The sequence below is a fragment of the Bos javanicus genome, chromosome 3 (genome assembly GCF_032452875.1).
Source record: "Bos javanicus breed banteng chromosome 3, ARS-OSU_banteng_1.0, whole genome shotgun sequence".
Taxonomy (NCBI): domain Eukaryota; kingdom Metazoa; phylum Chordata; class Mammalia; order Artiodactyla; family Bovidae; genus Bos; species Bos javanicus.
The window spans coordinates 115,783,749-115,803,539 of NC_083870.1; the positions used below are offsets into that span (position 1 = coordinate 115,783,749).

Here is a 19,791-nt window from a genome sequence, read left to right on the forward strand (position 1 = left end):
CATCCACAGCTCAGCAGGGAGCCCCTGAGCATGGCCCACTGGGAATAGGCCATCCCAGCAACACAGGCACCACCCAAGGCGTCTTTATTCCAGAGCTGTGGCCTGATCCCCCATGGACAAGACTTAAAGGAGCGTGCCCTTGCCTCTCCAGGACGAGGCCAAGCCATTCGGTTAAAACGAGAAAAAAATCACATAAGAACGTGTGGTCAGTGTTTAACTGCCTAGTGAGCTACTATGGAGTGAAATGCCTTGACCACAAGTCCCGACTCATACCTGCCTGTGGCTGAGAGCTCAGGGCCCGAGAACATGCTTCATACCCTAGAAACACAGCGTGCTCACGGACGGTCACGGCCACCACCGCCTATGGCTGCGGCTCTCTCGGTCACTGAAGTATTGGGACTGTGGGTTCTGAGTCCCGTGTTCATGGCTCACATAATTAATCGTGTGCCTTTCTGGCTTGACAGTCACCCCACTGGACGCCCCCTCTCCAAAAGACACCATGTCAGATGAATCGAGTTTGGGGTGTTTGCACAGTGGGTTCTCAATTATGACGTGAAACGTGGCTTTGCTTTCCAGGGTCATCCAGGCATGTTCCTGCGGCTCACCTTTGCAATCCCAGCCTTTTCTCATGAACTGCTGTCACCAGGCTTGGGGCATGGGACACCCTGCTTCTGTTTGCTCTTTTGAGCCTTTCTGGTGTTACATGATCATTAGTGGTCCACCCAGGGTTTCATCTTCTAGAGACGGGTGAAACCTCTCTGGCCACTCACGCTCTTGAGTTAATTCATCACCTTAAATGCTGTGTGAGGTCCTCTCTTTCCCACCAGTTACCACTGACTACAGGTCCCAGGTCACCCTCTGTATTGCGACTTTTAGGGAATTGTTTGGCTCATTCACATTTCTTTGTATCCTTCCCTCCCCTCACAGATGAAAAGAAATGAATTTATAAACAGGTACATCTAAATGCGATTTCTGTTAGATCCTTGTACACAGAAATGCAATGAACATTTCATTATATTGGTCCTCTATCTTGCCCATTTACTAACTGCAAGTATTATGTCTCGTCATTTGTAGATTCCTTGGGGTTTCCTTTAACTGATGTGAGATGATCGCTTCTAACATTTCATCCTTAAGAATAATGTTCTTTGGGTTTGCATAGCTGCGCTTTGTCCACGGAAAGAGGATTCCCTTCTATTCCTGGTTTGATAAAAGATTTTAATCGTATTTTAAATTTCTGTCTTCTTTGTTAGAGAGTCATACATGCTACTTCTTTTCTCGTAGAGGCGAACCCTGGGATTTTCTCATGTGTATCTAATCTACCAAGGTCTAAAGTTAGTCCTTAACTCTCCTGGGTAACAGTGCAAAATCCTAGGGCGTTTTCACTCCTGGGTCCCCATCTCCACTTTAATTTCTCTAGAATTAGGTACTTTCCCCAAATTAGACATGATAAGAGAATTAGCATTTGGTATAATTTTTGTTTAGATTTATCTACATATGTATCTATGCATTTGCTCACCAACCCATCTGGCTCAAACCTTCTTTGTAGAATCTTCAGAATTCTACAGTTCCATTAGGGAAGGGTGGTGCTTGGTCACTGGGTCTTTCCGTTTTTATATGAAAAAATCTTGATTCCACTCTGGCTCTTGGAAGAGAGCTTTCCCAGCTCCGGATGTCTGGTTGCACCCCAGCGGCCCTTCCCCTCCCGCTTCATGGACCCTCCTGTCCAGCCCCTTCACTGGGCTGTCCTGGGTCTGCTCCACGTGATGCCCAGTTTGGCCCCTTTTGGGGGGTGGGCCTGCAACCTGCTCCTTTTCTGCCAGCGCTCTTCCACACCACCACAAAGCACCCTCGTCACAGGAGCTCTGAGCAGTTGCCGGGAGGGAGGGTCACAGACGTGTGAGAAGCTGATGGGAGTCGTGGGTCCTCTTGTCCAAGAAACATGACTGGGAGAGGCCCTGACCCACCTTCACCAGCTGTTGTTCAGAGCAGGATCCGCAGACTGAGGCCTCTCCCACCAGCAGGCTAAACCCTGAGAGAGCAGCGATGCTGATGTTGAGTAGAACATGATACTGTTGTCATCAGAATACACAAAGACTCCGTGCAAAGGTGGTGTGGCCCTGTTTCCGTGGCATTCCGTGTTTGTCTAGGGAAGCGGTCCCCTGGCCCCAGGTATGGTGTGGCCGACACAGACATGAGCATTTGGTCCCCACCTGCCCGGAATCAGTGAGGTCGGGTGAGAGGGTCTCTCAGTCACAGGAGTAAGAGCTGCCTCTCTTCTGAGACCAAAGGGGAGGTAGAGAGGGGCCTGCAGGTGGTTGCAGGTGCTTTGGAGGCTGAGGGAGCATCCTCCTGTCAGAGGCTGATGGGCTGCCAGTGAGGCGGGGCCTTGAAAAGGGGCGGGGCCAGCCAGACAGTATGGAACCCTCGGAGGTCAGAAGTCAGAGGCCATGAGGGGTGCCTGGGACACAGGCTGAAGGAGCCAGGCGTGTGGCAGACAGAGCAGACAGGCATTTGTCAGATTGAGCAGAAAGAACGGCCACGTGTGGGTGTCAGAGGCAACAGACTCGAGCAGCAGTCCGCCAGGTGGGCGCTGGGTCATTTGCATTATTGATAACAATCGCTCGCCCGGGAGATGGTGACACCACGCCGTCCAGCAGCCCGTGATGGGACACTACCGCTTGTCTGAGACGTGGTGCCTGGAAGTCCACGTGCAGACGTCTTCACGGTTCGCTGCAGCTGGCTGTGCCGTCTGCACACGGCGCCTCCTCCGCCTTTTGTTTTGTGTCAGAGGCAGGAGGGTAGATGAGGGCAGAGACATGCACCGGCGCCGTGGGGGGTGTTCCGTGGCCCAGACTGTTGAGGGCCTGAGTTGTGCACGTCATTTAGCTGGTGGAAAACGCACTGAAGAAGGTGGGTCGCCCCCATTGTGAGGGTGAGGAAATGAGCCTAGGACGGGTAAAGAACTCGTCCGGACTCCAGCGTGCCAGGTGGCGGGGCAGGAATTTGAACATCGGGGCTCCTCTTCCTGGTCCACAAGGTCCCCCTTCAGATCACCTGGTATTTTGCTCGCTCTTCAGCCTGAGTCTCCCCAGCGAACCTGGTCTTCTGCCCTGAAATGACAGGCGCCCTCGAGGCCTCCCTCTTTGCTCTGGTGTTATCTGTGGATCGGGGCCAGGTGCTTATAAAGAAATTAAATTGCACCCTGAGATGAGCAGGGTTCACTTGATTTTCAGCCCGCTGTCAATTTCAGAGCCCGGCACCAACTTACAATATCAAGAACACCAGTTACAATACAATATCCCCGAGTCGCTTCATCTGTGCCCAGCACAGAGGCGCTGACATCACACGCTGGTTTTCCTTTTTCCTCCTCCCCTGAGCATTGATTGAAACCCAGCTAAGCCACGCTGGCTTTAGGAACCGAATCCGGAGTGTTTGGAGGTATGCGGGTTCAGATCTCCACGGCGGGGCGGCCGGTCCTGTGCGTGCCCGCGGCCCCATGCAGGTGCGATTGAACCCAAAGGCCCTTTCATGACCGGGGACTTGGCGGAGGGGCCTCGGTCTCATGAAAGCTAAACTCTTCATCCCCACCACTCTTCTGTGTTTCAGAGCAAGAAGAAAACTTTGAGTTTATCATTGTGTCCCTCACTGGCCAGACGTGGCACTTTGAAGCCACCACATACGAGGAGCGAGACGCGTGGGTCCAGGCCATTGAGAGCCAAATCCTCGCCAGCTTGCAGTCGTGCGAGAGCAGCAAGAACAAGGTAAGACCCGGAGCAGCCTGCCCCAGGCCCCCACCCCAGCCCACCCCCAGAAACCAGGAGCCACTGATCCTGAAAGGGAAACGGCCGGGGGCAGGGGACGGGGTGCATCCTGTGAGGCCCTGAGATGGGTACAAAACCTTCACTTTTTCCATGCAGAAAGGGAAGTGATCAAGAAGATAATGAAACATTGTGTCGATGCATGTCCTGTATCATATATTAGTATCTTAGCTCAGCATGGCAGAGTATCCTGTTTTAAATCTTTTTCTCTCTCAAAAAGTCATCCCAAATGTAAAGTACTGACCTTTAATTGTAGAGGATGGAATCTTTTGGATCCTTGTGGCTTATGAGTCCACATCCGTTTTTAGGCAGAACACCCTCTGGAAAAGAAGTGCTGGTTTAAAAAGAAGCCCTGTTCCATTCTCACAAATGCCGCCCTCCCCCCCAATTCAAATCCATGTCAAGTTAGGAAACTGTTGTACTGTCTTCCATGAAAAGTGCATGCATGTATATGAGTGTGCAGTGAGTTCAGGGAAGATAAAATATCCATTTTCTAAATTCTGTTGATAAAGCCTGGTATGTATCTTTATTCAATTAGAGTTAATTCTTTTGCGTTTGTTTAGCCAGGAGAAATAGATTTTAACCTGCATTTTCTGAATTACTGCCCCATAATAGTCCTTATACAAAGGTCATTTTTCTTGTTTCCTTTTTCCAATCAGAGTATTCCTTCAAAAATCATTATTTTTATGCTTGGATATTTTAAACCCTTTCTCTGGGACACTAACGTCTTAGAGAGCATTTTTATTTTTTAGATTGTGAACAACTAGAAACCAGGAGAAAGAGCATGGCCTCTCAACCTGCAATTTCATTTGTAACCATTTAAAGAAATTTCTGCCAATGATTTATGTTCAGCTTTGTCATTAAGAAGGGAGTCTGTCTTTCAGAAAGATGGAGTATCTATTTTTATTACCCTCTTTAACCAGGGTAAACCAGACCACAGTCATTATTATTATAATGTAATTTGCCTCTCTTTTTAAAAGAAGTTTTATACCCACAGTGGGGAGAGCCAGGGCCTTTCATTTCTGAGCACCTTGGCTTTACTTAAGTCGCGGCCGCAGATGTGGCTTCTGAAGCAAACTCAGGATGCTTCCAGGTCTCCTGTTGACGGGGACCAAAGACACGCATCACCCACAAAGCTCAGGAAGCCGGTTTCAGAACAGGAATTGGCTGAACAGACAAAACGCGTCTCCAGATTTTGCATAAAATCACAGTATCTTGAGTCGGACCCTGAATCCATGCCAGAGGATCAGACTCAGGAAGGTGGAGCACAGCGTTGGCCTCTTCTGTTTCACAGCCCTGCCATTCTCCTCCCAGCTCCCTGCTCTGTGGACACGGCCGGCATCACCTTCGGGCCTGATGCAAACACCAGCCTCAAGATGCTGCCCTTTCCCTCTCCCTGGACGTGTGCCCTCTCAGTCAGGCACCGCTCCTAGAAGGAGGACTCGCTGGGCACAAAGGCAGACTTGTACCCGTTCACCTTGGGCATTTGCCGACCAGGCGTGCAGGTGTACAGCATGGAAATAATATCCACAAGGAACAGCTGGAGGGGAAAAGAATGGGCTATGACGTATTCTAGCTGCCCTTGGATAATCAGTTGGTGGCAATCCAAGAGATTATAAAGGTAGACAGAGACAGTCACACACTCATACACACACACACATACACACTCACTCCAGATGCCAACAGAAATTGTTCTACACACTTTGAATATTTGGGCATGGAATAAAACCCTAATGATGTATTATGCTACCCTAATGGTGGCAGTTAATAAATTATAGTTTGTGATTGAGTGGTCAGCTATCAATTATTTAACAGCAAACAATTTGACATAACGATGCTTCAATTTATGAATAATTTTTATACAAACATCAAGTTTATTCCAAGTGTCCTCTGGAATTTATTTGGCTTTGACCGTTGTATTAAATGTATCCATCATGAGCCTTAAAGTCCTTCAAAGGTACATCCTTTTACTGGCCACCTCTATTTTGAAAAAATCATCCTTAGTAAATGATCATGAATTCATGTAAAGTTTTATCAGTAAACATATCCCTCACAGCACTCTTCATAGTAGAGGAGAGCAGGAAACAGCCTAAATGTCCATCAAAGAAAGCTTCATAAATAAGTCATCATAAGTGGAATATCATGCAGTCATTTAAAATGATGCCAGAGTTATTATGACACTTGCTCTAAGAAGTCTTGGTGCCGAAAGACTGAAAATCAGTAACATAGGTAATAGCTACCTTCCGAAATCAAATTTTAGAATATAAAAAATAAAACTTCTGGATATTCACCACATCAATAAATAAATGAATTAAAATGATGCCAGAGGTTACGTGATGCCACTGAGAGATGACGCTATGACATTAGACAGATTCCAAAGTAACATATGCTGTGCTGGTTTTTTTTTTTTTTAAAGCACTTCTAAAAAAAATAAAAAATAAAGCACTTCTATCTCTATACATGTGCTTTTTTCAAAAAGAGCTTAGAATAGGTATCAAAATATTAATAAAACCTAACGATGATCGTGTATCATTTTATGTTGTCCTTTCCCCCTTTGTGACTTTCTCAGAAAAGACGATGAAGGATGTGTTGAAGCATAAATGCCCCCAGCCACTTGCACAGTCCCCTCCGCCCCACCCCCACCCCCCACTGCACGGTGGCCTTGCTGGTGCGACAACTGGCCGAACGGGAAATGGGAAGTGAGTCCCCAAGGCGCAGAGTGTAATGGGGGCGTGGTCGCCTGACGAGGAACCACCAGACGTGTCTTGGGCACCGAGCCTCTCATCTGTCGCATCTTACCACGTGCTCCTGATGGGTTTTTCATCAGCTGGGCTCCATCCCAGAGACATCTAGTGTGCTGGGCTCAGCTGCTCCATTGCGTACGACGCTGCAGCCCCGTGGACTGTAGCCCACCAGGCTCCTCTGTCCGTGAATCTCCCAGGCAGGAATCCTGCAGTGGGTTGCCACTTCCTCCTCCAGGGGATCTTCCCGACCCAGGGATCAAACCCCCGCGTCTCTTACATCTCCTGCGTTGGCAGGCAGGCTCTTTCCTGCTGGCACCGCCTGGGAAACCCAAAGGCATCTGGAGAGGAGACCTGTTTTGAACCCAAAACTTGTGTGCTTGCTCACGATCCATCGGTGACTCCCGGGTGCTATTTCGCAGTCATGTACACTTATCTCAGGGTCCTCATATCTTCCATTTATCTGTCTCCCTCTGTGCCCAGTCCCGGCTGACCAGCCAGAGTGAGGCCATGGCCTTGCAGTCGATACGGAACATCCGCGGGAACTCCCACTGCGTGGACTGCGAGACCCAGAGTGAGTACGCACAAGGGCGGGAGGCTCCGCCCTGGACAGAGGGAGGTGGGGTGGGCGGCCGCAGCCCACGCTGCCGCAGCCCACATCTGTCATCTGCTGTGGAAGGTGCAGTGCATGATGTAATGGTGCGGAAGGCCTTGAAGTGCTTTTGTTTGGACTTTAACACAGTGCCCTGCGCACGGAAGCCTCTCTGATGGCACCATAAGTATTTCTCTCTCTCTCTCTCTTTTTTTTTAACTAGATGAAATGTAGTTGATTTACAGTGTTGTGTTAATTTCTGCCATATAGCAAAGTGACTCAGTTGTCCCTGTGTGAACACTTCTTCGTAATCATTTCCATTCTGGCTTCTCATGAGTCCTGCTTATGCCTCTTGGCAACCCCATGAGCCACAATCACACCACCGGTGCTGGGCTTCAGCCAGCTGCCCACATGCTGCGCCGCACCCAGCGCCCAGGGCACACACTGAGCAGACTTGGTGCAGAAGGTGGGCCGGGCCGGAGAGGGTGGGGAGGGAGTCGCTGGGAGCCAGGGAGACAGCAGGGTGCACGGCCGAGCGGCTCTGGTGTTCAGGGAGAGGGCAGCTGCTGCTCAGGTAGGATTTCGGTGACTTTACGGGAAGAACTCGGGACTGTCACACATCAAAGAGAAGGGGAGAGCCCACCTGGGAGAGAGACCACCCCAGCCAGCGGGGCAGCTAAGAGCAGGATGCTGAGGCCAAGTCTGTGGCCTCCAGGAGACAGAAGAGGTCTCTTCTGCACATTCCTGGAGGGACTTTTTTAAAGCGTCTTCTTTTGTTTGAATTTTTAACTTTTACTTTCAAGCTGCATCATGCCATGAAGTTAGAAGAAGAGAAGTCATCACATGAAGTGTGTTTTTATCAGAGATCTTTTTTTTTTTTTTTTTTTTTTTATCAGAGATCTTTAAAAGCACAAAATCTGATTATTCTCAGAACCTCCATTAGGAGACATGTCCATGATGGTTTCCTCCCACCATCTGGAAGACCTCTTTAAAGGGAATATTCTGTGGCTCACGGGCTTCACAGTGTGTGGCCGATTGGAGGGCAAGAGAGTTTTCTGGGAGTGGGCCAGGCGGGTGAGTGCCCAGGCTGGGGACGGGGAGTGAGAAGGGGAGACTGGTTCAGGGGAGGCTCTGGGGCCAGTTGGTTTAGAGTGAGGCCACATTTGACAAGTGTGGAGAGAAAAGCGATCCTAAGCTTCCACTTCTTAAACACGTTATCTCTCAGGTCTGTGTCCAATCCTGCCAGACACTGTCTCTCTCAATTCTCGTGACTGTAATAGTTGGTGCTACAGTGGGTCCCACTCCTAGAGGGACAGGAACAGTCTGAAGGGTCGAGTTAGACAGCCCAGGTCACCAAAGAGCCACTCACGGAGCAGGATTTAACCCTAAGCTCTTAGGTCAACCTGCTTTGTTTTCTCGGAAGACAAGGGAAAGGCTGAGGGACTGAGGTCAGGGCCACGAGCAATGACACGGTGGCAAGGCCATTTGGTTTTCTGTGTGTTATCATTATTATTATTTCTGCAGGCATTTGTTTCTTTTTGCCCCACCAAGACCACCTCTGAGGTCACAGACCCCTCTTCTTGTGTGTCCCCCCGACCCCACCACCACATGGTCCCCACCCCCTTCCTGCCTTCCTATGTTAAATATTAAATAAATGGCTGGCTGATTTCTGTTGAATTAGCCTAAAGTCCCTCCCGGGTCATTTGCCATTTATAGAATGATTCCAGATAAATATGATGTCAGTTACCTGGTTTTTTTTTTTTTTTGGTGACTCTTCAAGTCTACCTGGAGTAAGGTATTGATTATTCCTGGATGATTTAAGCCTTATTTGCTTCTGTCGGTGGTGAAAGCCATTGACTGTCAAGGTCAGCCCCATCTTTGGAAGTCAGCTGGAGACTCTGGCATGAGGCCGGCCCTGGGCCTGGGTCCTCAGTCTCCTGACCAGGCCAGCCAGTTCCACACCAGGCGCCCCAGGGCTGTTCCCTAGACCCACGTGATGTCCGTGGTTCGGTGTCCAAGCCCAAAGCCTGTTCCGATTCGCTCTGCGAGTCATGCAGGAACCTAACCATCTTGCCAGCAGTGAAGGATGGAGAAATGGGAACTGCTTGGGTGGTTGCCCCTCAGTAAGATCCCTGAGAGTCAGACATTCTCATTGTGGTGAGCCCCTGTTTCATCTTTGAAGTTTGCAAGCACACCCACCATGCCACTAAGAATGCTGATGTGCCCCGGATGCAGGCAATTACCGGGGACACTGCAGCTTTGGGAATGACCAGCCGTCCCTCTCTTCCCTTCTCCTTCCCTGCATCAGCAGCCATCCACAAGAGACACCCAGTCACGCCTCCTTTCCTTTCCCTGTGTGTCTGCTTGCTCAAGGGGTCTGCCCACTGTGTGTGTTGGTCGCTCAGTCGTGTCTGACTCTCTGCGACCCTTGGACTGTAGCCCACGAAGCGCCTCTGTCCATGGGATTTCCCAGACAAGATATACTGGAGTGGGTTGCCGTTTCCTTCTCCAGGGGATCTTCCCGACCCAGGGATCGAACCTGGGTCTCCTGCACTGTAGGCAGATTCTTTGCTGTCTGAGCCACCAGGGAGTCTGCAGAAGTGCTCAAACCTGCGTGTTTTCTCTCCAAACCCATGCTTTCAATTGTTCATTGTGTGGGGAATTCTGAGGCCTTGGCCAAAGCCTTAGGTGTCTCAAAGTTGCCGCCATCACGTCAGACCTCCTGAGATGCCTAAGACAGTTCCAGGTGGTGTCCAAGGCAGCATGTTTAAGGCCCTGACTCCAAGGAGGGACTGCTGGATGGGGAAGTCTGGCTAGCAGTTTCGCTCCTGAGATCCAAGGGCCTTGGGAGTGAGTGACGGCAGTCCGGTTGCATCTGGCGTCCCCTTCCTCCGCCCGCAGATCCCAACTGGGCCAGTCTGAACTTGGGAGCCCTCATGTGTATCGAGTGCTCAGGGATCCACCGGAACCTCGGCACCCACCTCTCTCGAGTCCGGTCTCTGGACCTCGACGACTGGCCCATTGAGCTCATCAAAGTGATGTCGTCCATCGGGAACGAGCTGGCCAACAGCGTCTGGGAGGAGAGCACCCAGGGGCGGACGAAGCCCTCGCTGGACTCCACAAGGTAGGGGTGCGGGGAGGCGGGCACTCACTCGGCCTTCTGCTCAACAAAACCGGGAGTGACCTTAGCGACAGCCACCGCGAGAACCGCCCTGGCCACCGGTGGGAAGGCCAATAACCAGCCGGAAATGTCTGTGTTTAAAGTTGGTTTTCCACGGACGTGGATAATTCCAACTCCTTAATTTTTCATGTTTGTTTTTACACTTAGGGGATCCCTCTCCCTCTCTCAGAGACGTATTAAGCTTCTAACCTGATGAATATATCACTTTAATTAATACATTTCTAATAGGCATAAGCTGTGCTGTTAACACTAATTATGGAATTTGGGACTCTTTTGATTTTGTTATTCTTATGTCTTTGATAAGCGTCTATTCCATTGGCTCCACTCCCCTCTGACCTCCCACTAAGTGAGTTGATAGTAACCAAACATATTTTATTTTCTAAACTGTATTCCTAACACATTTAATCAACCAAGTACGGCATCCGTAACGTGTGGTGGCTCCTCATTAGTGTTAATTGTTACCCAGTGTAAAAAACGCATTTATTTTGAGCCCATTCTGTTTCTCATTTTTCATTTGCAGCAATTATAAGCCGTTTTTGAGTACACATGCATATTTAATGTACCTAAGAGGTGGTAAAATGGCCCGTCTTCTGAGAAAGCCTCTTTCGCGGAGGCGGGGTGGACCGTCCAGTCTCCGAGGCTGTTCCGGCGTCTGAAGCAGAGGCGTGGTGGGCGGGCGCAGCCGTCGCGTCTCAGGAGTGTGCGCGGTGACGGGGGCGGCTGGGCCTCCCAGCACCAGCGCTGATATGTTTTGCCGGGGATCAGACAAGGAAACCTGGGCGTCCGTCTATGGGTGGGCCCCACGCGAGGGGTAAGAAGTCGGTTTCTATCAATAAGCAATAATGGTGTGGCAGGGCGGTGGGCTTCACCAACACTGGAAAATGAATTTGGGGTGCCCCCTTCGGTTCACTTGCGAGAATGAAGCCAGTTCATTAACCCTACCCTTCGTATTAGATGCTCTGTGGAAAGGGGGTGGGGAACTGAAAGGTGTGTGGCGTCTCTGCTTAAAACCTCTCAGCTGGGCGCTATGAGCTCTTCCGTAAGTTACGTTGTGTAATATGCCATGTGGGCAACGGTCCTACAAACTGAAGACATGATACACTTTTACAGTTTTAAATTTTGATACAACGCTAATATGGAAATCTACTGGTTCATCCACTAGGGGCATTCTTCAAAGATTAGTTCGTGTTTTAATATGTATTTTTTTCATACATGTATGTAGTTTCCCATACATGTATTTTTTCATACATGTACTAGAGGGTAGTTAGATCTGAAAAAGAAAAATGATTGAAAATTGGATTGAGCTTAATGTGTGAATGCAGAAAACGTTGAAGTAAGTTGAGAAAAGATTAATTTTATACATCTTACTGTTTGTATGTAAAAGGAGCATATGTACTATTTTTAATACCATGAATTAGAAGAGTTTGTTTTTCCATCTGTCATAACTAGAAACTGTTTAGAATGATTAGAAACAAAGATGTCAGTTAAGTTTTTAACTGGGAAATATTTTGTAATAGTTTTGTCTTCATAAGTGAAGACTGTATGTAAGAGTATTTTATTATTCTGTCTTGAGTATTTTAATTAAGTTCCTGAGTGTATGACTTCCCCTTCTGTGCAGGATTGTACATATTGTATCTTTACAGATTACAGACATTTTAGTCTTCCTTTCCCACAGGTGGAGTCATTGTCATGAACTTCCTATGGTGAGGATGGTATGGTTATGTGGTCTTGCCCAACGTAACTTTGGAGTTTCTAAATTCTGTTCAACTCTTAAGAAGATAAAACATGTTTGAGAATTGACTGTGCCTTTGGTAATTCTCCCAGGGAGTTGTGGTTTTAATTAAACTCAGCAAATATTCATCGAGTGCCTTCTCATAGAACAGAAGTGGTCGCCAAGTGATGACCTTAGGTCTGCAGTGATGGGTGTGTGTGCTCAGAGCTGGCCAAGGATGCCAGGACCCAGTGGCATTCAGAGATGGAAGGGGTCTGTGGTCTCAGGGAAGTTCAGAAGAAATGTCTTCTGAGCTGGCCTTGGAACCATGGGGTGGTTCTCCAGGCTTAGGAGTGTGGGGAGTGTGTGCTGGAGGCTTAGGCAAAGATAGGAACGCCAAAGGCAGCCTGGGGAGCCCCTGGGGAGGTGGAGCCGTGGGGACAGTGAGGGGTGGGAAAGGGCAAGGCCATGGCGGAGCAAAGACCTCGTGAGCCAGGGGTGGTGCTTCAACAGTGACTCGGGGTGGGTGGGCTTCCCTGGTGGCTCAGCTGGTAAAGAATCCACCTGCAAGGCAGGAGACCTGGGTTCAATCCCTGGGTTGGGCAGATTCCCCTGGAGAAGGGATAGGCTATCCAGTCCAGTATTCTTGGGCTTCCCTGGTGGCTCAGCTGGTAAAGGATCCACCTGCAAGGCAGGACACCTGGGTTCAATCCCTGGGTTGGGCAGAGGGATAGGCTATCCAGTCCAGTATTCTTGGGCTTCCCTGGTGGCTCAGTTGGTAAAGGATCCACCTGCAAGGCAGGACACCTGGATTCGACCCCTATTTTGGGAAGATTCCCCTGGAGAAGGGAATGGCTACCCACTCCAGTATTCTGGCCTGGAGAATTCCATGGACTGTATAGTCCATGGGGTCGCAAAGAGTCGGACATGACTGAGCAGGTTTCACTTTCACTGGGGGTGGGCAGAGGGTGGGCTGTTGGGGCTGTTTAAGTGTTCATGGATGTCCCACCTGTTCCCGGGAGGATCAGAGGCAGCCAGCAGGATCATAGGAAGAGATGGAGACAGGTGAGGAGACCAGTCTGAAGGCGGTGGTCCTGGTAGAACAGAGGGAGAGCCTCAGGTACACTCAGAAACAACTCAACATAATCGCATCATGAAAACCCAGACCCCTACCTCCTCCACTACCTCCTGCAGTATCTTCAAACAGACAGAAAACTAAAACGTTTGCCCTGGAATGTCCGCATGGAATTCCACCTACGATGTAAGAAGTGATGCCTGGCCTGGTCCCTGCTTCCCCAAGACCAGGAGAGATACACCCCTCTACCCGCCCCATCTCGCTGTCTCCACTGGCGGTGCTCGCTAGCACAAACAGCTGGAGGGCTCGCTAATGTGGCCCTAAGGTAATACTAAAAAGAAATATTTTAATAAATTTTTATCTCCATCTGAGGAAAAGCCAAGTGCAATATATCCAGTCTAATTCTTTGAAAAGGGGCCCAGCTGTTTTCCCGAGACGCTCCGTCCATTCTGTCTTGTTCAGAAGATTCATTCTGACAGTGGCATATAATTAGAAATGTGCTGTTCCTCCCCCAGCACACACGCATGCACGCACACACACACGCTCAGGAGCATGGGGGAGTAGAACACAGCTGATCCTTCAAACACACACACAGGCTGAGGACCATGGGGAAGTAGAACCCGGCAGATCCTTACACACACCCACACACTCAAGACCATGGGGAAGTAGAACACGGCAGATCCTTCACACACACACACAGGCTGAGGACCATGGGGAAGTAGAACCCGGCAGATCCTTACACACACACACACACACTCAAGACCATGGGGAAGTAGAACCCAGCAGATTCTTCTCCAAAAAAAAAACCTGAAACCACCTTGCACGGTGTCGCCCAGACCTGCAGGGGACACAGGACACAGGGAAGCAGGGTCCTCTGACCAGCCGTCTGTCCCCTGCACCCTGATTAGGGCAGCTTCGGACGGCTCATAATTGGTTCCAGCGATTCTCAGCTGCCCCGAGAACTGCCGTTCAAACTTGAACAGCACAGAGATCAATCGAAGCTGACGGCGGCAAAGCCGTATTGACTTCCCATTCCTAAACCGGGGGATCATTAGTCAAGAAAAGCATCTTTTAATTACTCCCAGGAAGAAAAAAAAAATCTTTTTTTGGATGGATTCTGCAACAACTGCCATTTTTTTTCCCCCGGTGCATTCGATATTAAATTTATTGTCGTGGGAGGGGAGAGGGGGCCCTTCATCCCACTCTGTGATGGAGGTTTAATTTGGAGAAAGGAGCCAGTTAGAGATCGATGTGGTAACAATTAACTACATCTGGGGTGGAATCAGAATTCCCCTCTAATTGCTATTGATACCATTTAAGCACACACTTAAAATATTGATTGTAAATGGGGCTGCAGAGGGAGAGGCGAGGTGGGAACAGAACTAGCGTCGGGGGCTTACAGAGGGGCGGCCTGCTGTCTGCAGGCCGGTCAGTGCCTGAGTGTGTGGACGCCCGCAGGGTCTGGAGAAACCAGGCAGGGCTCCAGTACCCGTGTCAGGACACGATTCGGAGGTAAAGACATTAAAACAGTTGTGTGCGTCTTTCTGGAGTGAGTGAGTGAGACAGAAAACTGGCTCGCTTGGAATACACATGTCAGGGGGTCTTGCAGCCTTGGAGCCTTGGAACCCTTGTGGGTTCGTGAGCAAAATGCTCAGGATACGATGAAGCCGTCTCCACAAGCCTCTGTGAGCATCCTGGCACGCTCAGCCACGCGCTGGTGTTCTCGGGGGGGCCAGTCTGCATCACTTAAGGCAGGTCCTTCTTCTCAATCCCATCCCCCTTGCACTTCGAAGCTTTTTCGATTGACTTGCAGGGAAAAGAATGTCCTACCAGGACCGATCAGAGCCCTCCGCAGCCGCATTCCTCTTGGCAGCAGCTGAACTCTGCTGGGCTGAGCGGCTCTCTCTTCATCTCCCATCTTTGTATCTCCAGGTGGCGGGCTTTGGCCAAAGCCCGGGAGGGTGTGCAGGGACCAGTTGCTATTTGCATTTCACGGCAGGTAGCCTGTTTACAAGGCGCTTTGGGGGCCTGCCGATTTGGTCTAGGAAATCAAAGGAACCTGGAAGTGGAGAGCTTGCGTTTTCAATTCCATGAAAGAGCCCTTGGGAAAAGCTCTGAGCCCAGCTGAAATCATCCACCGTCTCTTTGATCCCACTCGGAAGGGACCCCAGCTTGCTGATGGGTGTGCATTCCCTTCCCTCTCCAAGCATCCTTTCTCTGGGTTCCATCATGTGTCAGTTCCCCTGCGCCCCTGGGTGCCCCTCTTGTCTTTAACCTCTAAAACGCTGTCAGTCTGGGAGGAGGCCGTGGGGCCGGACGTCAGGAATCTGCGTGGGAGAGACTGACGGACCGCACGCTCGCAGGCCGAGCGGGTCCACCCGGTGATCCGAGTTCCGTGTCCTTTTGATTTCCGAACGCCACTTTCATCTTATTTATGCACATGGAGATATTGATAAAGGGGAAATGTATCCAAACTGAAAATAATTGGATCCCCACCGCTCCCTCCTAGATATTAAAAGCAGCCCCACTTGGCCACGTCTCTGTCTCGTTAGGTTTGATCGTTAAGATCACAATATCGTAATCTCAGGCTCAAATTTCTGGCATAAAGATGCACTGATCCAAATGCGGCCTCGGGGAACGTGCGGACCCACGCGGCCCCAGGATTGTCTCATCTTATTATTTTTCCACAGCTCTTGGCCCCGCTGAGGTCGGTGTTTTGTCTCTTTTGAGTGTTCCTCTATGCTTGACACCTTTTCCTATTTTCTTTCCTTAAAAAAAAAAAAAAAGGGGAAAAGAAAAATGGGCAGGGGGAGAAACATGGGGGGGGGGATAAAAAAAGGACTTTGCCGTGATGACCAGAACCCATCTGCAGTTGGGTGACATCTGCTCCCCACATGTCACTTCCCTCATTAACAAGCAATTGAATTAATTAAATGCTACTCAGAACACGCATAACAAGCTACCGGCAGTGTCCAAATTAGCACTGATAATCAAGGATGATTTCCTTTATTATCCTGCTAAGTGGTGTGCAGACTCTGATCTCCCTGTCTGCCCTCATCTATTTACATACCCCCAGCCTCTGCCTTTGGAAGCGGAGGTTATCTCACCTAGTTAATTTGCCACGATCACCGAGCATGGCGGATTGATGCCCTGCCTCTGCCGCCAGAGCCGCCGAGTGTGGGGGGGTGGGGGGGCACCCTCTCCCCCCTCCCCGCCTGCCCTCCCCCCAGCCCAGCCTTTGTATCTCAAGCTCACTGATAAATTAAAGGCCACCCCTGTGGTCTCTCAAGTGAGTAATAGAGGCAGAAATTTCATTTTGCAACTGGCTGATTTAATGATCCAAAGGGTAATTAATGGCCTGATTATCTTAATGTTAAATATGTCCGGCAGCAATTACTGTGACCTCCCGCTTGTCAAGGTCCGGGCTGTGCTCTTCTTTCAATTAAGTTCTCTGGGGCTTAATGGTATGAATAAACTCCTCTGATTCTGTCATCCCAGACGGACGCAGAGGGTTCAGAGAGCTGGGGGCTCCTCGGGAGTTTTAATCAGCCCCGTCTTCGACTCTGGCGATCAGAGTTAACAATTATCCCACGGACAGCCTCACTTTTCTTCTTCCCCTTGCAGGACCAACCCCCCACGCCACCCCACCCGCCCTTTCCTGTTGTTGTTTTATTTTATTTATTTTCTCTTATGCGTTTCCGTGCTCGGAGGGAAGAATTCTGTTTGCGGAGGGAGCTGCTGTGCTTCGGCAGGCTCGTCTCTTCCAATATAAATTATCATGTGAGCGCTGTGGTTTTTCTGTTTGACAGGCTTAATTAATTGGCAGGAGCCCCCGAAAACGACAGGGCCACTAATTGCAACTCCGGGTGCATTCCTGTCATCACGGCATGCCTGTCAGTGGGCATGCCCTGACCCCAGCCTCCAGAGCGGGGGGCCAGCCCTCCCAGCCTCAGGTCCAGGTGGGGACAGCGTCCTGAGCATGTAGGGACAACTGGCCGGCCTTGAGGAGCTTTGGGTTTGCAGGCACGCCGTACCCCACACAGGAGTGATATTTACTGCCTGTGAAGTTTACACGTCCGTGGCTCTGCAAACCCAGCAGCTGCTCGGGGGACCTAGTCTTTGACTTCAGATATTTTAGTGACTTCTCGGAGCAGGGCGGCTTGGAATCAGACCCCAGAGCTGTAACTCAGAGACTCTCCTTGACTGGACGGTCCTCATTAGCACGTTGCTAAATAAGCTAGGGTTTCCCTGAGCTCTGCACCCAGATCAGAAATACTCCGCTGTAAGTATTGAGCCGTCCAGGGAAATGTACAAACAAGAAGTGCATTAACACTGCCTCAAAAATAATACCTGAAGATTACAGTTGACAACAGACAGAGCCGTCCCTCCGGTAAACTGCAGGCAGGGAGTGTGGAGGGAATCTACGCATTGGCAGCATTCTCTGATTAAGCTCTTGGGATAGACCGGCCCTAATTATAAGAAAGGCGGATCTAACAAGGTTCTCCATTAGGTTAAGTAAAGCGGGATCCACGTTTTGCAGCGTAACTCTGCCGTCACCTGCCTTTGAAGCAGGTGGACGGGATAGTGCTGCTGGTTTATCCCGTCTGCCTGCCGCACGCAAACCCATCTTTTATTTGATCCTGCAGGAAACCAAATGTGGGGGAGCCAGCTTTGCGGCCGGGGAGCTGTCTTGGATTGAGAATCGCTCTCATTTGCTTTCTGAAATGCAGCCATGGAGACAATCAAGGAATTTTTTTATGTTTAAGGATTTTTACTGTCACTGGTAAAGCTGAAAATGCAGTCGTCTGCTCGCATCCGTTTCTTGTAGGGGCCCTAACCACTTCTGAGCCCACGTCCATTTGTGGTCGTAGATGGAGCAATGTGATGTGGAGATGAACCATTAGGCTTGAGTTACGTATCATGAGAGACATTCTAAGCCGGTGCCTAGAAATACTCTAAAACAACTGCCTGTGTTTTGATTCCTCCACAGCAGAGAATTTTCCAGAGGGTCCTTCCTCTCAGTGATGTTTGGATCATTTTGCAGCAGAAACTTCTTTCTTCTGAGCGAGGCTCTGCTTTCTTCTTCCTCATAATGAGCAAGAGGCCGAAGCAAGTAAGCCTGGCCCAGAGCTCACCGTGTGCATTGCTAAGTTGCCTCAGACCCATCTGACTCTTTGTGACCCCATGGACCATAGTCCACCAGGCTCCTCTGTCCATGGGATTCTCCAGGAAAGAATACTGGAGTGGGTTGCCTTGCCCTCCTCCAGGGCATCTTCCCAGCCCAGGGGTTGAACCTGTGTCTCTTGTGTCTCCTGCATTCACAGGTGGGTTCTTTACCACTAGCGCCACCTGGGAAGCCCAGCTTACAGGGTATGGGGCACTTTTTCTGAGCACAGAGCCTTCTTGCAACATTGGATGACCCCCCCACCACCCTTTCCCAGGTGGAGAGACTATGAAGTTAGGGTCCTGGAGCCATTTATCTCGGGTCACCCAGGACTCAGGGACAGGTCATTTGGACTCAGGACCTAACTTCTGACACCCGCCCTGGTCCTCCAGCTGCTCCTGGCCTTTTCCTGCTCAGCATCACGTGGCCACATCCACCGGCCAGTGTGGCATCCAGAGGTCCCACTGTGTGCACACGTATCCATTCCCTCTCCTCCCCTCGGCCCCGGCTCATACTCCTACCAGCCTGTGTCTGCATTTAGATAGTATTACTGTAAATTTATTATGTATAATAATGTAACTGTAATATTTTTCCACTTATAAAATCTCGTAGCCTCACTCATGGTAACTTGAGGATAATAAAGCATCATTCATTTCAGTTTGCATTCATATGGCAGACCTGATTTTTAAGTTACTCAGTCACGATTCTGAAGTCTTAATTTTCTGATGTCAGTGCTAATCCTTAGAGCTTCTGTGGAAAACAGTGCTGAATTAAAATTTTTTAAAAAAATAGTGCTGATACCTAAACAGATGCACGAGCCAGTGTAGTCAAAAGGTTCAGATTTTCCCATAACCACATCCTTCTCCTGCCTGAATCCCTGACCCAACAGTGTCTGTTGAAAACATTCAGCTTGTTTTCCCAAAAGCCTCACAACCATATTTTTTATTATCCGCATGATAAAATGTGGAGCTGGACCAGAGGATAGTTCCGGTTCCACAGGCAGCATCTTCTATGATTGTGATTTTTTTAAAAACCAAGCATTTTCTCATTTTTAAGATGAGCTAGTCATTAATCCACCCACTTAATCATGCGATTTAATGCTAAAGGAGAATCGTATTTAGGAAGTTTCCTGGGCTCTTTTGTCTGGAAACCCCAGTCGGCTTTGTGCCTGGGTCCTGCGTGCTGCTGGGGAGAGAGGCAGGTGCCCCTTGCCCGCTCAGGTGCTGGGGAGGGTCTGCTGATGTAGAGGGCGTGGTCCGTGTTGATTTTGCTTTGTATCCGCAGAGTGGTTTACTGCAGCGTCAGCAGTGCGCATTCCTGGGCCCCATTCCAAGTGTGTCCCCGTGGCGGGGCCCAGTGATGAGTTTTAGCTCTCTGGGTGATTCCTGTGGACATTAAAATTTGAGAAGCACTGGTCTCCACCAGGCAGTATAAACAAATGCCCACAGCCTGTGTGGGGTCTCTCTCCCAGTCTTAGGCCAAGTCCCTGGACTTTATTCCTCATTTCTG

The 19,791-nt window shown here is 49.7% G+C and overlaps 1 protein-coding gene across 9 annotated transcripts in view; it reads left to right on the forward strand.

Moving 5' to 3' along the window:
• The window catches only part of AGAP1 (ArfGAP with GTPase domain, ankyrin repeat and PH domain 1), a 561,687-nt gene that overhangs the window by 493,165 nt on the left and 48,731 nt on the right, over positions 1-19,791 (forward strand). For all 9 annotated transcript variants that reach the window (XM_061412705.1, XM_061412707.1, XM_061412706.1 and 6 more), the window contains 3 exons: positions 3,607-3,761; positions 7,043-7,133; positions 10,053-10,275. In XM_061412705.1, the coding sequence (XP_061268689.1) occupies positions 3,607-3,761; positions 7,043-7,133; positions 10,053-10,275 (469 nt within the window). The remainder of the gene's footprint in view (positions 1-3,606; positions 3,762-7,042; positions 7,134-10,052; positions 10,276-19,791) is intronic.